General features: G+C 41.6%; 1 protein-coding gene across 1 annotated transcript; it reads right to left on the reverse strand.

Annotated features, from left to right (window-relative positions):
• Positions 1 to 937: 937 nt before the first annotated feature.
• On the reverse strand, positions 938 to 13,389 carry KCNV2 (potassium voltage-gated channel modifier subfamily V member 2). Its single transcript, XM_069088150.1, has 2 exons — positions 11,586 to 13,389; positions 938 to 1,594 (listed from the first exon to the last, which is right to left on the reverse strand). Exons 1-2 carry the CDS (start codon positions 12,984 to 12,986, stop codon positions 1,313 to 1,315), a joined length of 1,683 nt encoding a protein of 560 aa, XP_068944251.1. The 5' UTR covers positions 12,987 to 13,389; the 3' UTR covers positions 938 to 1,312.
• Positions 13,390 to 22,130: the final 8,741 nt, after the last annotated feature.

Consider the following 22,130-nt stretch of genomic DNA (forward strand, 5'->3'; position numbering starts at 1 on the left):
GATTCATGCAGTTATCTTGATGCAGTCTGTTCACTGTCATAGGAAATTCCTGGTGAGGAAGCCCCTCTACCAGCTCCTGTTCTGTAACTTAGAGTGTTCTAGAGTTAGCTGGGACCCCAAGGGGAGAAGTGACATGCCCGTGTGTGTGGTGTGTGTACACGTGCTGGGGGTGTGGGTGTGGGTGTGGTGGAGGACTCATGTCTTCCTGACTCCAAGAACAATTTTCTATCCATTGTGTACTTCTCAGGCATGTAGTAATTTTGTGAAAATTCAAGGTAGATAGATGTGTTATAGCTAAGATCCAAAGATCTTATGAATCCCAAATATGGATCACAATTTAGAAATTCAGGGGAGAATGATTTTCAAAGCTTGACTAGCACATTGTCTCTGTGTTGGATATCTTAAATATTAGCAAAGCAAGCATATCATCCAAATAAATATTCTCTCTTTGTGACCCAAATAAATTTAGTCTTGATTTATGGGGGATGGGTTAGAAGCAGGGGGAATAGTTGAGAGGACCCCACCCTCCCACATCAGTACTTATTTGGAGAAAGATAAGAAGGAATCAAATTAGAAAGAGAAAGCCTCATCATTATGCTAACCCCTCTCTACTTTTCTCTCTTTCATACTTGGTGAGAAGACAGGTTTTATGTGAAAAAAATTATTTGAGACAGGTTTAACTACTTTGGTACAAGTCTTGACTTCTGGTTGGTGATGATTCTGTGGTTTAGTACAAGTCTACAGAGGAAGAGGGTGACTATAGTCCCTTTAGAAGTGAACATAGGTTAGAAAGTGTAAATTTCAAAAGAAAGACTCTTTGGAAGAATGACCTCCAGGGTCCTCTTCAATTCTGTACACTTAGGTCTTACACTGAGAAACCCAGAAGACACAAAGCCTGTTCAAAGAACGAGTCCCAAAGATTAGCAACAAGATTTTCTTAGAATAAAATTAACCTCCTCAATTCCATTCCAGTGCATTCCACAAATATTTATTGACTATCTACTGTTTGCCTAAGCTAGGTACTGTGGGGGACAAGAAAAAAATTAAACAAAATTTAGCACTAACAGGACTCCCAGAGATGATTCAGTGCCATTGATTGATAGAGCTGGAAGGGACTTTCTGATGAGTGTGCCTCTAGTCCGAGTTCTCCATCTTATTAAAGGAAGAAAATAAGGCCAAAATGAGTTCAGAACATTCAGGACATTGTATCTTCTGAAACAGATCTCCTGGTTCTGGTCGTGGTCTCCTTTGGGCTTTTCATACAGTCACCTGAATAAAGTCCGCAGATGGCAGAAATATCCCACAGGGAATTTTAACTCCCTTGCCTTGGAATCTGACGGGTGAGGCTTCTGGTTAGACACTCGGACATCTTCTTCATGGCTCTCTTGGTAAAGTTGACCTTGCCTCTTTCCCTCCTTACGGCAGTGTACTCATAGGCTTTCAGCTTGCTATAGTAGTCAGAGAACTTGTTGTAGAGAATGGAGATGGGCATCCCATTCAGGATGATTCCAAATGCAATGCAGAGGAAAGCAAAAAGCCTGCCCAGGTGAGTTTCTGGATACATGTCTCCATAGCCTACTGTGGATATACTCACCTAGAAGAAAAGTAAAAGGAGAAGCCAAGTCATCAACTAAGAAGATGTGTGTATGGAGTATAGATTGCAGGAGAAAGGGAACTATAGTAATCTTCTAGTCTAAGCCTCTCACTTTATAAATGAAGAAACCGAAACCCAGAGAGATGAAATTGTTTGCTGAAGGTCACATAAGCAGAGACAGAGGAGGGAGTGGAATCTGGACCCTATGACTCCTAATCTAGAACTCTCCCTATACCACAAAATGCTATGAAAACCTTAAAATTCTACACGAATACCCAATGTTATAATTATTATTATTTAGAAGCCTGAGGTAGGAAAGAAAAGGACAGGTACATGTAACTAGTCTTTTTTTTTTTTTTTTAGGCAATCAGGGTTAAGTGACTTGTCCAGGGTCACATAGCTAGTAAATATATGAGGCTGCATTTGAATTCAGGTCCTACTGACTCCAGGCCTGACACTCTATCTCCTGCATCACCTGGCTGCCCCTCTAACTAATCCTGAATCTGAGATGAAAAAAATAGTATTGTTGTTCAGTCATGTCTAATACTTCATGACCCTATGGACAATATCACACCAATACTGTTCATGGCGTTTTCTTGGCAAAGATACTGGAATGGTTTGCCATTTCCTTCTCCAGTGGATTATGGCAAACAGAGGCTAAATAACTTGCTTAGGGTCATACTGCTAGTGAGTGTCTAAGGCTGGATTTGAACTCAGGTCTTACTGACTTCAGGTTCAGTGCTCTATTCACTGAATGATATGCCTACCTCTCATCAAAAATAGCATAGCTTTCATCAGATCAATCTTTCCTCAAAAACTGACTTGCCTACACGCCAAATTAGTATTTAATGTCTACAATGGAGGGTAAAATATGTCCTTGCTTCTAGAACTCTTTCTAGGTTCACTTGTGGCCTCATTTTACATACAGCTAGAGTAGGCAATGCATAAGAACTATTTGGTAATTAATTCATAATCCTTTACTTTATGTATGGTCTGCATTTTCAAAGATAGTTAGATGCTCTCTTATGATTATATTATCAGCTCTTTGACTTTAATGTAGGTTCAGATTTTTTTGACTTTGCATAATTTCTTTTTCCACTTTCCACAGAACAAATCCTTCCTCTAGTGAGCTATCCAACATGATTCTGACTAAGGCTGAGATTCAGAAACAAAGGCTCAGAGCTGGCTTCAAGTGATTCCACAGGGTCAATTCTTGTGTAAGCAGGGGTTGGGCCTTGGATTTGGGCCAATGTTTCTGAGATCCATTCTTAGACCCTGAGAAAACTGGCTGCCCCTTCTCCATAGCAGCTAAATCACCCTATAAAGTGGGAATTCAGAATTTTGTTTAAAATTCACATATTTTCCCTATCTTATTTGTCCCATAAGTAGGAATGTGACCTTCTTTTGGCAGTTTTCCAGATGTGCATAAGAAAGTAAATCCTGGCCAGTTGAGCACCACACACAGGACAAAAATCCAATTTTGTTCTACAGCATTAAGGTGGCCAAATTCAGAGTTCTTGTACAATAAAAGCAAAACAATTTTTGTTTTCCTATATAGTGGGGAGTCAAAGATAAACTACTTTCTGAGAGTTGATGGCTCATTCCTTTGATGAGCATGTTCACTTCTCAGTCACCTGAAGACTATTTATAAATACAAGTAGAGACATTGTTTGTTTGTATTTGAATTTTTAGAACAAACACACCAGGCCTTAAACATGCAAATGGGTGTTGTCTACTTCCAAGTGGTCACCTTGAGAGGCTATAAACTTACTTTCATAATGCTCTCATTCACTGATAAGGATATTTTTGGAGCTGCCTTGGAAGACATTTTGTGAGCTTACACACCCACAAATCCATATAATTATTTTATAGTCACACATCTCTTTTTATTTTACCTCAAATGGTATTGCTCAGCTTTATCATACGCTCAATTAATTTATTTTTAAAAATTGACTTATTTTAATGATAAATTTTACTGATGCCTTTTTTTATGGGTAACTAAAATTGATTCTTGCTAAGTTTAGGATTTGGAAATAAAGCCCCACAAATGAACTATAGTAATTTCTGGACACTGGAATATATGTACATTATTGTCCAGAAATTTCAAGTGACTTTTGGCAATTTCCATCAACCAAATTGACCCTGCAACCATATGTGTCTCCCATCATTGAGAGTATTCATTGGATGTGCCGCAGAACATGGTCAAGCCCCAAGAGATATACCTAATATAATAAATAAATGACTTCCTGATATGATTATTCTGAAGGAAATAACTCTCATTTCCATGTGATAAATTCTAGTATGTTTGTTAAAATATAAATTTCATTTCCTTGTAGCATAATTTTTACTCAAGGGGTGCTTAGATAAATTTTAGAGAATCTGTGAACTCAAATACATATATATATATATATATATTTGTTTTCACTAACCTCTAACTTAAATTTAGCATTTCTTTATAGATGTTGGCAACAAAATATATATTCTATGAATGGGTCCATTGGTTTCACTGGATTCCATGATAGGTTCCATGATACACAAAAAGTGGTTAAAAGCCTTAGAGTTCCTTTTGCCTTAGAGTCATAAAATGTGTATACTGGAAGAGATCATTTATTCCCCAAAGGGGAAGAGCACTTAGCTATTTCCTGAGAGGACACAACACAGGCAGACATCATATCCAGAAGAGTATAGTAGAGAGAGAGTGCTAGTTTTGGAGTCAGAGGACTCAGGTGCAAATCAGGCCTCAGTTTCCTTCTCTGTCAAATGAGGGAGTTGAAACATGATAACTTCCAAAGTTCCTTCTGTCTCAAAATCTATGAGCCAATGATCTAGGAGTGCCACCTTGGAATCTTAGGGCCCATTAATAAATAAGGCATTTTAAAATGATGCCTTCATTATCTTCCCAACTCCCTCTATCTCTGCCACTTAATGGCAGATGACCCTGGCTGTCTGGAGGAGCAAATTTCGAAGAAATAACAGGATCTTCCAAAGGAGCCACAGCACACACAATGATGGGGACGAATGCATTCCATTTGAGGGTTTTGCTGTTACTGGTTTCCAGTCTCTGTCCCTCCAACCATGCCAGGTTGAGGGGAGGGGTGGGATTATAGGATGGGGAGTGTTGGTGGGATAAGGGCAAAGGCAATCAATCTGGAGCAGTTAGGGACCTTATAACTTTCCAGAGGCTTTTTCTCAATAAACGAATAAAAACAACAGCTATATTAATGAGCAAATTGGCATTATCCACTCTACAGGACACCAGAATCTGCTTAAAAAAAAAAAACCGTGCAGGAAAGGCACACAGGAAGGTCTTTGAGAACATGTCCTTTGCTCACTGTCCAGATATGAAGAATTTGGCAAGAGGGAAGGAAAACAGTCATCAGTATCACATGGTCACATTCAGTTTCTATGACTTTTATTTGCTTTACTTGGTCCCAAGGAAAAAAGTGTTTTGCTACATGACCCTATTGTCTTTTTAAAATGTTACTGATTATTTTTAAAGAATGTCACAGTTACGTCCCGTTGCGATAACTCCTCCCTCTTATAACAAAGAACAATTGAGCCAAGTCAAACAACACCTTAACCAAATCTAACAGCTAATGTGGCATCCTACAAACACAGTCTACTGCTCCTCTACCCAGAGAAGTGTTTCCTCAATGTATTTTTCTATATAAGAAAATGACTAAACAAAAATGTCTCCTAGGATAAAACCACACACTTAAAGAAGACTTAGATTTAAAGCTTTATGGTACATACTACATTCTTTAAAAAAACAAAACAAATCAATGTTATGTACCCATGCCCCCCAAGATCACAAGCATCATGGAGCAACTCCAAACAATATTTATCTTCTTTTTTTCTGGACACTTACAGAGTCCAATGAGGGGGATGGAAAGAGGAGGAAGGACACCATTGTGTTCTCAGATGTCTTCCTTCTTGTTGAGAGACTTAATTCCTTCCATTTTAGTTTGACTGATATTATTATTTAATTTATGTAAGTAAAATAGGGATACAGAGTAGGCCTGTGATTTCATTGATAAAGAGAACTCCTAATTGAGAAAATTCCCTCTGTCCATGGATATAAGAAATTTCTCTGCAACTTCTAGGCTTAAATGAATTGACTAGTATCACACAGCCAGTATGTGTCAGTGGTAGGACCTGAAACTCAGCCTTCTCTTCTACTAGGTCAGCTCTCCATCCACTGTGCCTCAGGGCCTCTAAGTAAGTCCAATACAATAAAATACATAGATTTCTATCTTTCTCCTCTAGATGAATATATACAAAACAAGTGTGACCCTGGGGAAATATGTTGGTGAGTCCATGATATGGCTTTTCATTCCCTAGGTAAGGTTAAAAAAAATAGTAGGTAAAGTAGAAGAAGAAAGGAACATTACATTTGGTAGTTTTTCCTAAAGCCAGAGGTCAAGCCAGCACCCCAGCACTGCTCTATTTAGGAATTCATCTGACAACAGAGGAATGGACAGTACCCAATAGGAAAATGATCTCCTGTTAAAGAATGGGATGGCAGGCTTTCACTTTCTCATCTTTACAATGAGAACCAGAAGGTCTTGAAGGCCCCCTTTAAGTAAAATATTCTTTTTTTTTTTTTTGGAGGGCAATTGGGTTTAAGTAACTTGCCCAAGGTCACACGGCTAGGTTTTTTGTTTGTGTGTGTTAAGTGTCTGAGGTTGGATCCGAACTCAGGTCCTCCTGACTCCAGGGCCAGCACTCTACTCACTGCGTCACCTAGCTGCCCCTAAAATATTCTAAGATTTTGTGATTTCATTGTATCTCTCTCCAGAACACACACAGTGGTAGAAATGCCTATCTGTGTAGGGCAACAGTTTGCTCTGAGTTTCAGGGTTTATAATGTTCCAGTTTGGGGAGGGGATACCGTGTTTCCCCAATAATAAGTCCTATCCCGAAAATAAGCCCTCCCCTTACTGTGTAAGATTCCTCTAAAATAAGCCCTCCCTTGAAAATAAGCCCTATTGAGATTGCTACTGTAGTGAAGGTGATCCCCTGCTACACGCTACATTACGGTACCCTCTGTATGCACCGTCCCCCTCCCCCCCCTTCCCCGGGGTGAAACGCACGCCGCGCTCCCAGCTGCATCCAATCAGAGCTGCAGAAGTGAGCGTGTCATCCTGTTCTTCCCCAGTGATTTGCTTATTGAATAAAGGTACATTTTTTTGCTCACATTTACCTGTTTATTAAAATTGCTGTCAATGTTCATTAAAATAAGCCCTCCCCTGAAAATAAGCCCTCTGGTGTTTTTCTGTCCAAAAAAATAATAAGACAGTGTCTTATTATTGGGGAAACATGGTAGTTTTCTTAGGCTTAACCTGACAACTAAGGGGCTTGTTCTAATCAGGCAGCTTCCATCTGGAATGCCTATGTGATGGTGACCCATTGAGCCCACCTGTAAAAACAGAATGACTCAGAGGATTTCCAGATGCTGAGTCCTATAATAGACCTGAACTAGGAATATTTGGGATAGTGATTAATACAAATGACTCATCCAATTTAATTGTGATATAAGTTCTAATGAATGGGAAAGAACAGTACCTTTGAATGTGCTGTATTTCAAGGTTAACTTGGTACATCCTGCTGAAGAGGGGGAAATGAAATCATCAGAATTTTATGTTAACAAAGCTTATTGAGTATTACAGGGGTAATGATGACTCAGTTTTTAATAGTTAGCATGAGATGAATTATCTTTCCTACTTGGGAGAAGATTCTGTCTTCTATTCCACTGTGTTATTGTATATACAAATATCCACACTTGAAGGATTAAGCTTATTTGTGTGGGGCAATTTCTTGGAAATAAAGGAGAATTGCCTTTATCCTTTTGGAACGAGCTACCAAGGGATCTTATGAAATCTATGGAGAGGGGAAATGATCTGTGAGAAAAACACCAGGGGTGGCTAGGTGGCACAGTGAATAGAGCACCGGCCCTGGAGTCAAGAGGACCTGAGTTCAAATTTGGCTTCAGACATGTAACACAAAAACTAGCCATGTGATATTGGGTAAGTCACCTAACCCCAATTGCCCTATCTTCCCCCTCCCAAAAGCAAAAAACAAACAAAACAAAACAAAAATACTCCCACAAAAAACAAACAAATAAAAAAAAACCACCCATCTGGGATCAACCTACCCATTTAAGTGTGGTTCTTAGCAAATTATCTGTTGATGAATGAATCGTTCTACCATCATAAGGATAAATTAGATGACTTCTTAAGTTTCCTCTCCCTGATGATCCTACTAATGTCTCTTTATGTACACCTACATTAAGTGTGACCATCAAGTAAAGAGACTAACCTCCCAGTAAGACTCACTGGGAGAACAAACTGTGCTATAAAAATATAATGGAAAATTATCACACAGTAATAACTGATGAACATGAAAAATAATGAGAAACATTAGAAAACTTGTAAGTGAAGTTTGCAGAACCAAGAAGACTATATACACAACTACAATAATGTAAATGAAAAGAACACTAAAAAGAAAACAAACTTTCAGTAATTGTTAATGACCAATCTTGAACCTGGACAACATATGATGAATCACATATATCTCCTTCCTCTTGGATGAGGGACTCAAAGTGGAGAACATTTCAGACACTGTTGCTTGGTTTTGATTAACCATTTTTCTTTGCTTATTACAAAGGGTTAGGGTTCTATATCTAGAAGTGATTGTAGCATAAAGGTAGAAAATATCAAATTTTTAAAAATAATTTAAAAAAGCAATAGGGCTGATTTTCATATGTTGACTGTGGGGTCCATTACAGTGGGTAAATCTAAGAAGATTTAAGGAAAATCGATACTAAGAATTGGAGTACTGTATCTGGAAATAATTGTGGCACGAAATTAGAAGATATCAAACTTTTAAAAAGTTATTTAAGAAAAGTAATGGGACTGATTTTCATATGTTGCTTGTGCAGTCCATTGCAATGGGTAAATATAAAGAGATTTATGGAAAGTTATGAACAAGAATCAAGAGGGATTAGAAAGCATGGGGCAGGGGAAGGGGAAAGGAGTTGGGTTGTATGGTCAGAGGGAGTATCCATCTATATGTTTATCTATGCCAGTGGAGTCAGCATCATGACTTTATAATTTGCATGCATGCACCATGCCTCTAAATTTAATTTTACCTCAAATTTTACTTGTTTTGAGGAATGAAATCTTTGCCCTCCATCACTCTGCATCACATAACTAGATGAGACTTTTCTCTCTTCCTTCCTCATATCTCTCTAAAGTAAATGATATTTGGGAAGAGTCAAGTCATTGTGTATGAGCTCAATTTGTATAGTTTATCTTCTATAGTGGAGACTTTTGATTATTTGACATGAAACAACTGCAGCCCTAGAGAAATGCAGATGTGACTTCAAAACCACATTTGTTCAGAGTCAGATAGCTTAACAACATTACAACTCCCAGAGGGAGGGGCAGAGTGGCAAAAAACCCAGCATCCCAGCAAAGGTCCTTGGCAAGCCATGATTTCTCTGTCTTTAGTGGATACTATTAAAGAAGAATAAAGGCAACAATGCATAATGGATAGAAGGCTGAGTTTGGTTGGAGTAAGGAAGCCTTGTGCTCAAGGCTTGCCGGACACATTTTAGCTATGTGACTATGGGCAAATCACTTAACCTCTTAGTGCCCCCAAGCAATTCTTATGATAGACGATTGCTAGAGTGAATCAGTGAAGAATATTTCTAAATCAGGGGCTCATTATACTCAAAGGCAACCAGAAGTATGGACCAATATTAAGTTAAAGAATTATGTGTTAAAATATTAAGCAATAAATCTAGATGTGAGGACAAGGACAGAATAGGAGAGGCAGCTTGATACAGTGAGAAAAGCATTGGATTTGGATAGAGTTGGAGGACCTAGGTTTGAATCCCAAGCTCTGCTACTTAGTACCTGTGTGACTTTGGTCAAGTCATTAAATGATCCTTGGTTTAATTTCTTCATTTATAAAATGAGGCCTCTAAGGTTCCTGTCATATCTAAATCTATGATCGTAGCATCATAAAACCCAACCCATATCCAATAATTGGAACTGTAGACTCAGAATATCAGATTTGGAATGGATTTAGGATGTCAAATATCAAACATGTAACTGAACATGTCCTGTCTACAACATCCTCAACAAGTGATCCAACCTCTCTTCTTGATGTTCTCTAGTGATGGGGATCTTACCTTCCAAGTAAGTGGATCCAATTTAATTATAAGTATTTTTCTTTAAAGATACCTAGGTGGCACAAAGGATAAAATGCTGGGCCTGGAAGTCAGGAAGACCTGAGTTGAAACCCAGCCTCAGACACTTACCATCTTGTGTGACCCTGGTCAAGTCACTTGCCTCAAGTTCCCCATCTGTAAAATGGGGGTAATAATAGCATAGGCTGTAGTGAGAATTAAATGAGGTAGTATCTGTAAAAGCGCTTAACAGTGCCTGGCACATAGTAGGCACCTAATAAATGCCTACTTCCTTCCTTCTTCCTTTCCTTCACCTTGAGCTGAAATCTGCCTCTACAACTTCCAGCCACAGCTCTTCATTTTATTCTCCAAAACACTTGGAGGGTGATATTGCTCTCCCCCTTCTCTTTCAAACTAAATATCCTCAGTTCAGAGAGGTAGGTGGTACAGAGGATAGAGTGCTGGTCTGGGGTCAGGAGGAGCTGTCTTCTTGAGTTCAAATCTGGCCTCAGACACTTACTAGGTGTGTGACCCTGGGCAAGTCACTTAACCCTGTTTGTCCCTGTTTCTTCACCTGTCAAATGAGCTGGAGAAAGATATGGCAAACCTCTTCATTATCTCTGCCAAGAGGACTCCCAAAACAAGGGTCACTAACAATCCGGCAGGACCGAACAGCTATAACATCAAAGCATTTGAGCTTAGAGAGTCTCAGTTCCTCCCCTAATCTTTATATATGTCAAAATATTTTGGAGATACCCTGTTTCTCAGAGCTAAGATCCAGCAAGCCGGCTGTGTCCTTAGCTTGGCATAACGATAATCCTTTGCAACTCATCCTCTGGCAAAATGTATTGCTTGGACGGGTACCAGGTGTTCACTGAGGGATTTAGCTGCTCCTATTTCCCAGGGCCATCTATCACATGTTCACACTTCCTGTTCCTTTTACTGTGTTCCTGTTCCCATCAAAGAATTCTGGTTCTGTACCCCTCAGGGTGGTCACGACTCCCAAGATGTGAGACAATGACTGTTCCCACAGGACCCAAGAATGCCTGTATTGTCCCAAGCAAATCCAACTATGAGAACAGTAACTCAAGACCTAAAAATGATTCTGCCACGGTCCAATCCACTTGTGGTTTTCATGTACATAAGAGCTGCCTTTGGTTCAGCATGTTACGCCCTTCTTCTGAGGGGTGGGGGGGCACAACCTCCAGGCATCCTCTTCTTTACTCTGAAATTAATTAAATTGCTGTTTGTGTCCTGACACACCTGTCTCTAGCCTGCTCTGTTTTGACTCTAGTCACAGGCTAGAAGTTGGTTCGGGTCCAGTTGCCGTGATTTTGAGGTCCCTTATCACCCTGGTCATCCTTCTCTGGATATTAACTGATTTGTCAATTCTTTTTTCAGAATTGGAAACAATACTGTGGATGCAGTCCAAACGCTACTTGACCGACAAAAATCTGAAAGCCACTGCTTGGACCAGCAAAGCACAGAAAGACGGACAGTTTCAGAAAGGGAAGGGATAGACTAATGGGTGAAGAAAAGAGCTACAGAGGTTGATGACCAAGCAGAGGGAGTGAAGGGAGAAAAGCAGTGTGGCGGCGGACAGAAGGCTGGACTTGGAGCCAAGATGAGGAAGTTCAAGTCCTGCCTCTAGTTATGTAACCCTGGGCAAGTCCCTTAACTTCCGAGCCTTATGTTCCCATTTGTAAAATTGGGTGGGAGAAGAGAGGACTAGAGCCCTTTTCATGTTTCACGATACTGCGACTCAGGGAGTGGAGAAGAAGGAGGGCAGCTACTTACTGCGGCCCACCACCAGGCATGGGGGATGCTGGTGAAGTTGGTGCCCACCACGTCGTGCTCTACCGAGTAGACAGCGGCTGAGAAGGCGAAGATGCCCATGGTGATGAAGAGCAGGAGGCAGCCCACTTGCTGGTAGCACTGTCGCAGCGTGAAGCCGAAGGCCCGAAGGCCCGTGGAGTGGCGGGCCAGCTTGAGGATGCGGAAGATCCGCATGAGGCGCATAATGCGCAGCACCTGGCCCACCTTGCCCACGCAGCCCACGGTCTCGATGTCGTGGTCTCGGGCCGAGCCCTTGCCTCGGCCCTGGTCCTCGCCCATCAAGGTCTCCAGCAGCAGCTGGAGGTAGAGCGGCAGGATGGCGATCAGGTCCACCAGGTTGAGCGCGCTGCGCGCGAAGCGCCGCAGGTCGGGCGTGGACGCCAGGCGCAGCAGGTACTCCAGGGTGAAGAAGGCGATGCAGAGCGTCTCCACGTGCTCCAGGATGGGGCGCGGGTCCCCGCCGCCCGCGCCCGGCTCCGCGTGGTGCTGCATCTCCTCCACGGTGTTGAGGGCCATGGCCACCACGGAGATGAGGACGAAGAAGCTGGAGGCGACGCCGATGACCTTGGCCGCCACCGAGGAGAAGGGCTTCTCCAGGAGGTTCCAGAGGCGGCGGCGGAGCGGCCCGTAGTAGCGCATGTCGCGGAAGAGCTCCTCGGCCTCCTCCACCTGCGCCTGGGCGCGCAGCTCCCGCTGGATCTTCAGCTGCTCGCTCAGCTCGTCCCGCCGCTCCTCGAAGCAGATGCGGCAGCAGCGCGGGGTGTACTTGAGCCGGACGCCCCAGTAGCCCAGCTCCTCCAGGAAGCTGCGCGGGCACAGCTCGTCCCGCACCAGCATCACCCCGGACGCGTAGAAGTTGTAGACCAGTTGGAAGACGGCGGGGTCGCGGTCGAAGAAGTATTCGTCGGCCTGGGCCACGTAGTCGTCGCAGAGGCTTAGCTGGCGGCTGCGGCTGCTGGAGGTGGCCAGGCGGCCCAGGCGCGTCTTGGGGTAGCAGAGCAGGCCTCGGTAGTCCAGGCTGTAGCTCTGGCCACCCACGTTGACCTTCAGCGTGGAGGAAGTGCCCGGGGTGCCGGGAGCGTCTGGAGCTACTTTGGTATCCTCGGGCGGATTATCTTCCCGGAGCTCCTTCTCCCATTCCTCCAACTCCTCGCCCTCCTCCTCATCCTCAATGTAGTAATTATAGTTGCCCTCGAGCCATGGGGGAAGGCTGACCTGGGAAATTCCGCCCAAGGAGCAGACACTCTTCCGATGTTGCCCTCCCTCCGCTTGGCCCTCTTTGAGAGATTCCTGAGGGCTGATTTCTGCTACGTCCCCGGATCTGCTGCAGCTGGATCCTTTTCTTCGACTCTGTTTCCACATGATGCTGGGGTTTTCTCCCCTTCGCTTCCTTTTTTTTTGCTTTCCAGAGCTGTCCCCTGAGCCTCACTGGGCCCGCTGCCAAAGTAAGGAACTCCTTAAGTCACTTACCTCTTCTCTAGGTCAACCCATATGCCCGGGAACCAACTACCTCACTCAGAACCTCTGAGGACAGGCACTGGAGCAGCTCCCCAGGGAGCCTGGACCCATGTTAATAACTGGGGTTGACCGCTCTAATCTTGCTGACAAGTGCTGAGTGGATAGAGGAAGGGATTTACAGGCTATTATCCTGTTTCCACTAGTCCACCTCCTTCTGTGACGTGAATGATTATGCTCCCTTAAATCTGTTTCAGATAATCAGGAGAAAAAGGCAAAGCTTATTGCTAATAAAAACAGAAGATATCCCTCAGGCCTCTAAAAAGATTCAATTTACTAAAAAAAAAAAAAGGTGGTTGATAGTATATTGGGTTGCTTGGGTGGGTATATCTTGTACATAAAGCATTTAATAAAACCTTAAACTATCAGCTATTATTATTGTTATTGGATTAAGTAGCATTAGTTATTCCCATACTAGTAATATCACATTTATAAATTGGTTTTATATTTAACCAGTTTCCATTTCAGGCAAAGAGCCTCATGTATGGGAGGTTTATAAAAGGAGATTTCAATCTATTCTTTGCAGGATTTTTTTTTTTTATCATAATTGGTATCAGACTCGACCTGACCTTGCTGACTCCACTTACTGTGTAATGTCTAAGCTAAGGGATTCCACTGAACAATTTTGTTTCTGAGTTCCAGTCAAAATGGAAATTATAATGGGAAGATATTTTGTTTGACTTACAACTGTTTAGTCTATTTTGTAGAATCGTACAGAAGGCAGATCTTTTGAGCCCAGGGTCATTCTGAGGGAGGATTTGAAATGTCCTGCTATAGTATGTCATATCCCAAAGCTTCTCCCCTTCCTAACCTATTTCTTTTGTAGGTACCAACATTCTTTCATACACTCTGGGAATGATCCTTGGTTCTTCCTTTTCCTTACTCCCTGTATCCATTTAGTTTCTAAGTCTTGTCACTTCCACTTCCACAACAAATCTTGAATCAGTCGTCACCCCCTTCCCCCGGTAGCTTTCACCACCTTTAGTTTTGACTGTTCCAGCAGCCTCCTAATTGATCTGTCTGCCTGTCTACCTAGTCCTGGAGTAGTTAATCTTGTGTTGCAGCAGTCTGGTGAAACCTATGGACTCTAGTATGGAGTAATGTCTTTAAAGAATAAAATTCATAGTATTACAAAGGAAACCAATTATATTGAAATACAGTCATCACACTATTAAAAAAAAAAACCCAAATTCATGAACCCCAGGTTGAGAATCCCTAATCTAGTTAGACTTAGAAATTCACATTTATTTACAAAATTTCTCCAAAAACAAAGAAATTCTATTTTTTAAAATACTACAACTGATAATTGCTCCCCTCTCCCCAAATCATTCATACATAATTTTTATCTGTTATATAAAACTGTTTTTGGTATAAAACTCCCCAGGAGAAGCAGAAGTGTATTTTGGGCTGAGTCAATGACGTCAAAAGATGGTACAGGAAGTAATGAAAAAACATCCTTCCTCCCCCCCTCAAAAAAAAAAAACCCTCTTTTTCCAGAAGTCTACTCTTACCCAAGAGGAAGAGTTAAGAACATTTTGGTATACTACTTGAGTACAGAAAAGAAAAGTGACAAGTTGGGTTTTTAGACAGCCCTCTCCAATCCAGTCTAGAAACAGCTGCTAAACTGACATTAGTAAAGCATGGTTTTGCCCTTGTCACTCCCCGGTTAAAGAAGCATCAGGGGCTCCCAATTACCCCCAAAACAAAATATAAACTCCATTTGGTATTTAGAGCTATTCAAAATGAGACTCCAGCTTCTCTTTCTGATCTTGCTGAACATTACTTACTTTCGCACATACTTTCCACCATAGCCAGACTGTCCTGTTGTTACCTGTCTCTGCATTTGTATTTGCTAGCTTCCATACGCAGTATGCTCTTCCTCCTCACATTTGCCTTATGGAATTCCTAGTCCCCTTCCAGGCTCAATGGAAGTGCCACCATTTATGCATCTTGCCCTGATTTCCCCACAGTTGCTAGTGCCCTCCCTAAATTTCTCTTATATATATGGGTATTTAGTCATCCAAGTTTATGTTATTTTCTCATCCTCACTCCAAATAGAGACCATATATTCCTTGGGGGAGGGGACTGGGTTTTTGGGTTTTTTTTTTTGTCTTTTGGCTTATTATCTCCAACACCTAGCTGAGTGCCTAGTACACAGTTGGTACTTAATGAATCCTTGTTGAATAAATTTATTTTTGAAGGTAGGGAAAAAAATAGCCTTTTTTTCTTTCATGGAAGGCAAAAGCAGTTTTAAATATAATATTCAAGAGTGATTAGAAATTATTTTCCAGGTCTTGAGCTCCTGCATTGCAACTGGATATTGAGGGTGGACAAATTTAGAAAAAGTATGTTCATCTTTACACAGGTGTATTCTAAATGATTGAGACAGGGTTGGATAGTGGATAGAAAGCCACACTAGCCAGGATGCCCTGATTCCAGGACCCAGTCCTGATGAAAAATGTTTTTGTGATCCTGGGCAAACCTCTCACTGCCCTAATAAACTCCATGAATTTAAGTTGAAAAGCCATTGCTGATCTACAGTGGTGAAGGGAATTTAATGAAATTACTGGTTTGAAACTCTACACACAAACATACACATGTTCATATTTTAAATGAGATTATATTTGTAAAATACTTAACATAATGCCTAGCAAATGTTATGCCTATGCCGAGCTAGGTAACATATGTAGGCACTTAAATGCTTATTCCATCCTCTCTCCCTCCCTTTCTCCTTCCCTCTTTTTTCTTCCTTCTTCCTTCCCTCCCAGTTGTAGAGACCTTCATTGAACCAATGAAATCATAGCACACTTCCCCCCTCCCCCCCCATGTCATAAATGCTAAATCACAGATGGAAATCATGTCCCTATTTTCTGGCCAGGAAGTCAGAGACTTTACTGTCTGGATATTAGAGAGCAGGATGATCTCATCTCTACTGAGAGCAGGGAAAGAGAGAATGAACTAGAAGGATGGATAACTATTTGTCAAGGATTTGAAGGGCGATCTTGTGGGAGAGAGATTAGCCTCGCTCTGCCTGACCCTAGAGAACTGAACTAAGAGAAATGGGCAGAAGTTGAAGGAACAGATTGCAACTCCATATACGGAAAACCTGACTCACATTTAGAACTGACCTAAAGTGGAATGTGTCAGATTCTCCCCATGGGAATAGGACCCAGGCATTGGTGGTGAGGAACAATTAGCAGCGTTTGATGAAGAGAATCCTCCTTGGATAAAAGGGCATAGTCCAAGTGGGGATTGAGTTCCTCCTGGGCATAAACAGATCCAGGAGATGAGTCAGGAATAATGAAGGATGTCACAGCAGTGGAGCTGGAGACAGGTCAGCCCAGCACTGGTGGATTTTTGTTTTGTCTCATATAATGTCTCTTTTATGGCAATGATATGCTAGCCCACTTTAGTTTATTGAGTCAGTTGGGCTGTGGGCCTAAACAGAATTGGCTGCTTTGGTAGGTAATGAGTCATCAAGTGTCTTCCAGTGAAGGCTGGATGGCCTTTTGTTATGAATGTTGTATAGGGATTCCTGCTGAGGTGTGTTTTGAACTAAATGACTCTGTGCTTCTACAAAGTTCTGTGAAGTGGCATTACAGTTAAACACTAGTCAATCAATGCCATTCATTCATTCAACAAATATTTAAAAAATATCTATTGTATCCATTGTGTGCAGAGCCCAAAACCAGGCACAGAGAGAATTTGAGTGATGAGTCATATAGCAGGCTAATTTGGGTATAGAATTATGAGCTAGGTAGTATAGTTTAGAATAGGGGTGGGGAAGCAGCGGCTTTGAGGTCATATGGGGCCCTTTGGGTCCTCAAGTGTGGCCCTTTGATTGAATCCAAACTTCGAAGAACAAATCCTCTTAAGAAATAATTTATTATCAAATAATCAATTTATTATTAATTTATGACAATAAATATAATTTATTAATCAACTTATTACCATTAAGAGGATTTGTTCTGTGAGGTCTGGGTTTAACCAAAGGGCCATACTTGAGGACCTAGAGGACAACATGTAGTTTTGAGGCTGCAGGTTCCCCACCTAGAAAGTCTTGAAGTCAACCAGTGTGTGATGGATTGAATTCTTTCCACTATACTTCAGAATTTTTTTTTTAATGAGAGTGGAGGTGGGAGGAGGGTTCCAGAGTCATGTACATGAGGAAAATCCTGCTTTGGATCTAATTCCACCTCCACCCTCTCACCATCCTCCACTATCTGTTACATATCCTTAAAGAGATGCTTGGGGACCCTTGGGTTAAGCAGTTTGCCCAAACTGCCCATGTTCACACAGGTAGCAAGTCTCAGAGGCAGGATTTGAACCCAGGCCTTCCTGATTGAAAGGTAAAAAAAGCCTGCCTTCTAAATGAATTTTCATTTTTAAATCATCATTAAATCTGGGGTATGCAACCTTAAACACTAGGAACATTACAAGGTAGAATTTCCTCTACCATGACTTATTAGGTAAATTCTAGGCAGTTTCTTGAGGCACCTGGAGGTCACTCAGCTAGTCAGTGTCAGAGACAGGATTAGAAGTTGAGTGCTCTTGACTCCAAATCCAACTCTTTAATACACTACACCATGACACATCCACATTTTTGATGAACTGAAACTTATTACTAATATAATAATACTGATGATGATAGCTAAGACTTATAACAGTGTTTGCTGCTTGCCAGGCACTATGCTAAGCATTTTACGATTATTGTCTCATTGGATCCTTCCAAGAAGTTTGCGAGGCAAATGCTATTGTTATTCCCATTTTATAGATGAAGAAACTGAGGCAAACAGAGGTTGTGACTTACCCAATGTGACATAACTAGCATGCCTCTTAAACCTCCTTTCTTTGCAAAAGTGGGGGGCGGGGGGCCTATAGGTATGTAATGTCACATATGCTTTCAGACAGAAGATGTATTTTTTGTTTTTGTTGAGGTGCTTTCCAACCCTCCCCTCCCCCCCTTTTGATATTTGTTACAAGAGATGGCTCCTTGGGTAGGGGAATGGGAAGGAACATATTTAGAAATGAAGGTGATATTGAAAGAAAATATATTAATAAAACAAGATTTTAAAATTAATGAAAAGGAGTGCCCTAGGAAAAATAGTTTTATGGTCTAGAGTATGTAGTAAAAAGCAAAAGGGAGGAAGACAGATTGGGTTGTAGAACCTTAGCACCAAGGGTGGAGACAGTGAGGGTGCTTCAGGGGGTTGAGGCCTGATGTTGTAAATAGAACAGCCAGAATACTGAACTTGCTGACTCAGCTGCCTTACACCAGAGATCATCAATCTTTGTTTAAATTGCAGTAAAAAGGAAGCCATAAGGTTAACTAAAGAGTCAGGTGTGCTCAGGTTAGTTCAGAGGCTGTCAGTCCATTGGCTGTGGGGAAAGGGCATGGGAAGAAGCCTTGACAAAAAGTCCTATCTCTTTCAGGGCATGAAAAGCCCTTCTATAAATTACATCTGAGTAAAAAGGAAGTGGAAATTGCAGGCAGTTTCTCTGATAATTCAGGCTCATGCTACCAATGCTTTTTAGAGATGAAAAAGATGGAGTTTGGGGATAGAGTTGACTGCCTATGACAATTGGTTTCTCTAAGGTGGAGTAATTACTCTTACTTTCATGCCACCAGTCTAGTCACCAGGGATATGCAGAATGAGAAGAGCCTGGCTTCTTATCATTTGCCATCTTATCTCTTACAATTTATGTGTATCCATTGTATCTTTATTATTGTCATCTCAATTACAAGTTGCCTTAAGGGAAGAGTTGAAAGGGAGTAGATGTTAGTAATGGGTACTGTGTTGCTTGTTTGGGCTGTCTCTTCATGGAATACAAAATCTCTGCTGACATCATGGCTAGATAGGTCAATCCAAGGATGGTCTGGGTCAGGCTGGTCTCCTAGGTGCTGAGTTTGCTTCAGATACTGTAGGGCAAGACTGCTCTGTTGATAAACACCTGAAACCAAACTGGGTTCATTGTTTGGGTTTTGATGGCTGAGTTAATGTAAATAGTAATTGTTTTCGTTGGCCAGAAACCCTGAAGGTCTCCCCCTCCCAGATGGATTCTTTTGGGAAGTCAAACTAGGCTATCTTTTGCCTCAGTCCTTCCCTAGCCTTTAATCACCGAATGGGCTTTGTCAGACAAACTGAGACCTGGGAAAGATAAGAAAGCTTAAAAAACCAAAGTCTCCATTGCATCTGGGACCATCGTCAGTTGGTGTTTGGGTTTTGATGGTTCTGACCTATGTCTTGCCATTGGACTGTGATTACTCTGGAGGAGAGAGTGAGACTGATGACCGTGCACAGCCCCTGATGTCATGGTTCTCTTCAAGAAAGAAGGACCACCACCACAACAGCAACAACAATGATGTCAGACTGGGCTGGTCAGACTACTCAACTGCTAGACTCTATACAGAATGTGGTATCTCAGTCCAGTAAGGTGATTCTGATAGGGATGGGATCTGAACCCCTAAAAGGACAAGACCACATCTTTGGGATCTGGACCCCAAAAAAGAAAAGCCCCTGAACTTTCCCATGAGGCCCAGGCCCCTGACATTCCAGTGAAAGAAAAAGAAAAGTCCAGGGGCTTTTCCTTTTTGAGGTTCTCAAAACATGGTCTTTTCCTTTTAGGGGTTCAGATCCCATCCCCATAAATTCTTAGAGGCAGCCACAATCTTTAGAATCCCTTTCCTCTGGTTTACTTGAGGGATACAGTACTCTGTTCAGCAAGCACAACAGCTCCTTAGCCTAGGACTGGCAGAAGGCTCTTCTCTTTGATTTCCTCAGAAACTTGCTCTGAAGTTTGTTACCTTATAAAGTCAAGAGATTAGAGAGGTGTCTAGCCTCCCCTGGTTCAGCATAGGTTGTCAGAGAGGGACCCTTACTTATGCTGATCAGCCAGTTGTACTTCTCAGATTCCTTTTGGGATCTTATACAATGCATGGCTGGAGACAAAAGTGGTGAGCTGGTCAGTCTGAGCCTCGGGCACTCATCATTAATTGTCTCTGCTGTCCTTTTTACTAGTAGTTGTGCTATGAGAGCCTCAGACTGTTTTTAAGATGTGGAGTGTCTCCTTTACCAAAAAAAAGACCTCTCTTTTACATTTACAGATGAGGAAACTGAGGGAGACAAAAGTTAAGTCACTTGTGCAGGGTCATGAAGCTGGCAAGTGTCAGATAGAATTCAGACTCAACTCTTCTGTCTCTAAGTGCAGTACTTTATTCATTACAGCTCCTGTTCTCTTTTGATCTTCACCATAACTGTGTGAAGTAGGTAGGACTATAGTTGAGCAGAGAGGGAACAGAATTATCATAGCTTACATGTCTCAGAGGTAAAGTTACTAAGTTCTTAGCAGAACTTTGTATGAGGCAAAGTAGGTTGTCATTTTCCACATCTCTTCCATTTTTCTACTTGACCTGTTTAGTGTTTATTACATCATTTCTGCCTTCCCCTTCCTCACTCGGGGCGGGGGGGGAAGGACTTCTGCTTTACACAGCCTGACTAGCTATTTGGATTTGTTGCCCCCCTCCCTCATGAGCCCTAACATTGACATTATTGTCAGAAAAGGTGATGAAGACTATGACTATGAACCCATATGACTATTTAAAATTGCTACAGAATCTTTATTAAAACAATCTATATAGGGGTGGCTAGGTGGTACAGTGAATAGAGCACCAGCCCTGGAATCAGGAGGACCTGAGTTCAAATCTGGCCTCAGACACTTAACACTTACTAGCTGTGTGACCTTGGGTAAGTCATGTAACCCTAATTGCCCTTCCAAAAAAAAAGCAAAAATAAATCTACATACATTTAAAGGGCATCTTCGATGAATATAGGAGAACATACAAACAGCATCTTACAGCAGACCACATCCTTAGAGTTGCACAATTGTCTGAATTGTATAGAAAACTCAAGATCCTACTGTGCTTATTATTTGTTGACTATAGAGACTATTTTTTTCTTTTTGGAGGAGGGAAGGCAGGGCAATTGTGGTTAAGTGACTTGCCAAAGGTCACTCAGCCAATAAGTGTTAAGTATCTGAGGCCGGATTTGAACTCAGGTGCTCCTGACTCCAGGGCTGGTGCTCTATTCACTGTTCCACCTAGCCTCCCTGAAAAAGAAATTTTGATTCAGTTGCTACTGGAGCAAAAATCTGCCTCCAAAGTTCTCCAAAGTGTCTACAATGCACATGCTAAAATCATTCAAGATTACTTGAAAGATGCAATATTTCTGATCAATAATATAAGAGCAAGGAATAGGAGAGATAGATGTATGATTGCTAAAGGTATTGGTTGCTCTCATGGAATGTCCACTATAGTATCTAAACTAAATAAAGGTTCTCTATAGAAGATGGGCTTGTTTCTAAATTCTTTGTTACACTGGTATCTCATGGTTTACCTTCTTCTCTGACCACTCCTCAATCTCCTTTGCTGGCTCATCATCCACATTATACCAATTAACTGTCGGTGTTCTCTAAGCTTCTCTACTAGGTTTTCTTTTTCCCTCTCTACTCTTTAGGTAATTTCATTAGATTCTCTGGGTTTAACTATCATATCATACAAATGACATATAAACATACATGCATATTTCCATACATATATATGTGCATGTATTCTATCTGGGCAGCTAGATGGCATAGTGGATAGACCACTGCACTTGGTATCAAGAAGGTATCTTCCTTCGTTCAAAACTGACCTCAGATACACAAGGTGCATGATGCTGGGCAAGTCACTTAACCCTGTTTGGAGAAGACATGGCAAACCACCCCAAATAGGGTCATAAAGAGCTAGAGATGACTGAAACATCCAAACAACAAACCTACCTACCTACCTACTTCTCTACCTACCTATCTACCTCTGTCTGTCTGTCTGTCTATCCATCTATCTATGTATCTATCTATCTTCAGTCGATTTCCATTGAGCTTTAGTTCTACATCACTAGTTACCTAACCAGTTTCAAACTGGATGTCCCAGAGACTCTTTAAATTTGTATTTAA

This window comes from Petaurus breviceps, unplaced genomic scaffold, assembly GCF_028583685.1.
Source record: "Petaurus breviceps papuanus isolate PSGF00001 unplaced genomic scaffold, PetGlider_PUasm1.0 118, whole genome shotgun sequence".
Classification (NCBI taxonomy): domain Eukaryota; kingdom Metazoa; phylum Chordata; class Mammalia; order Diprotodontia; family Petauridae; genus Petaurus; species Petaurus breviceps.

Coding starts and splice junctions, on each gene's coding strand:
- KCNV2 (XM_069088150.1), bottom strand. CDS start 12,986: ATGTGGAAACAGAGTCGAAGAAAAGGATCCAGCTGCAGCAGATCCGGG. Junction 1,595..11,585: donor ATGCCTGGTGGTGGGCCGCA/GTAAGTAGCTGC, acceptor CTTTTCTTCTAG/GTGAGTATATCCACAGTAGG.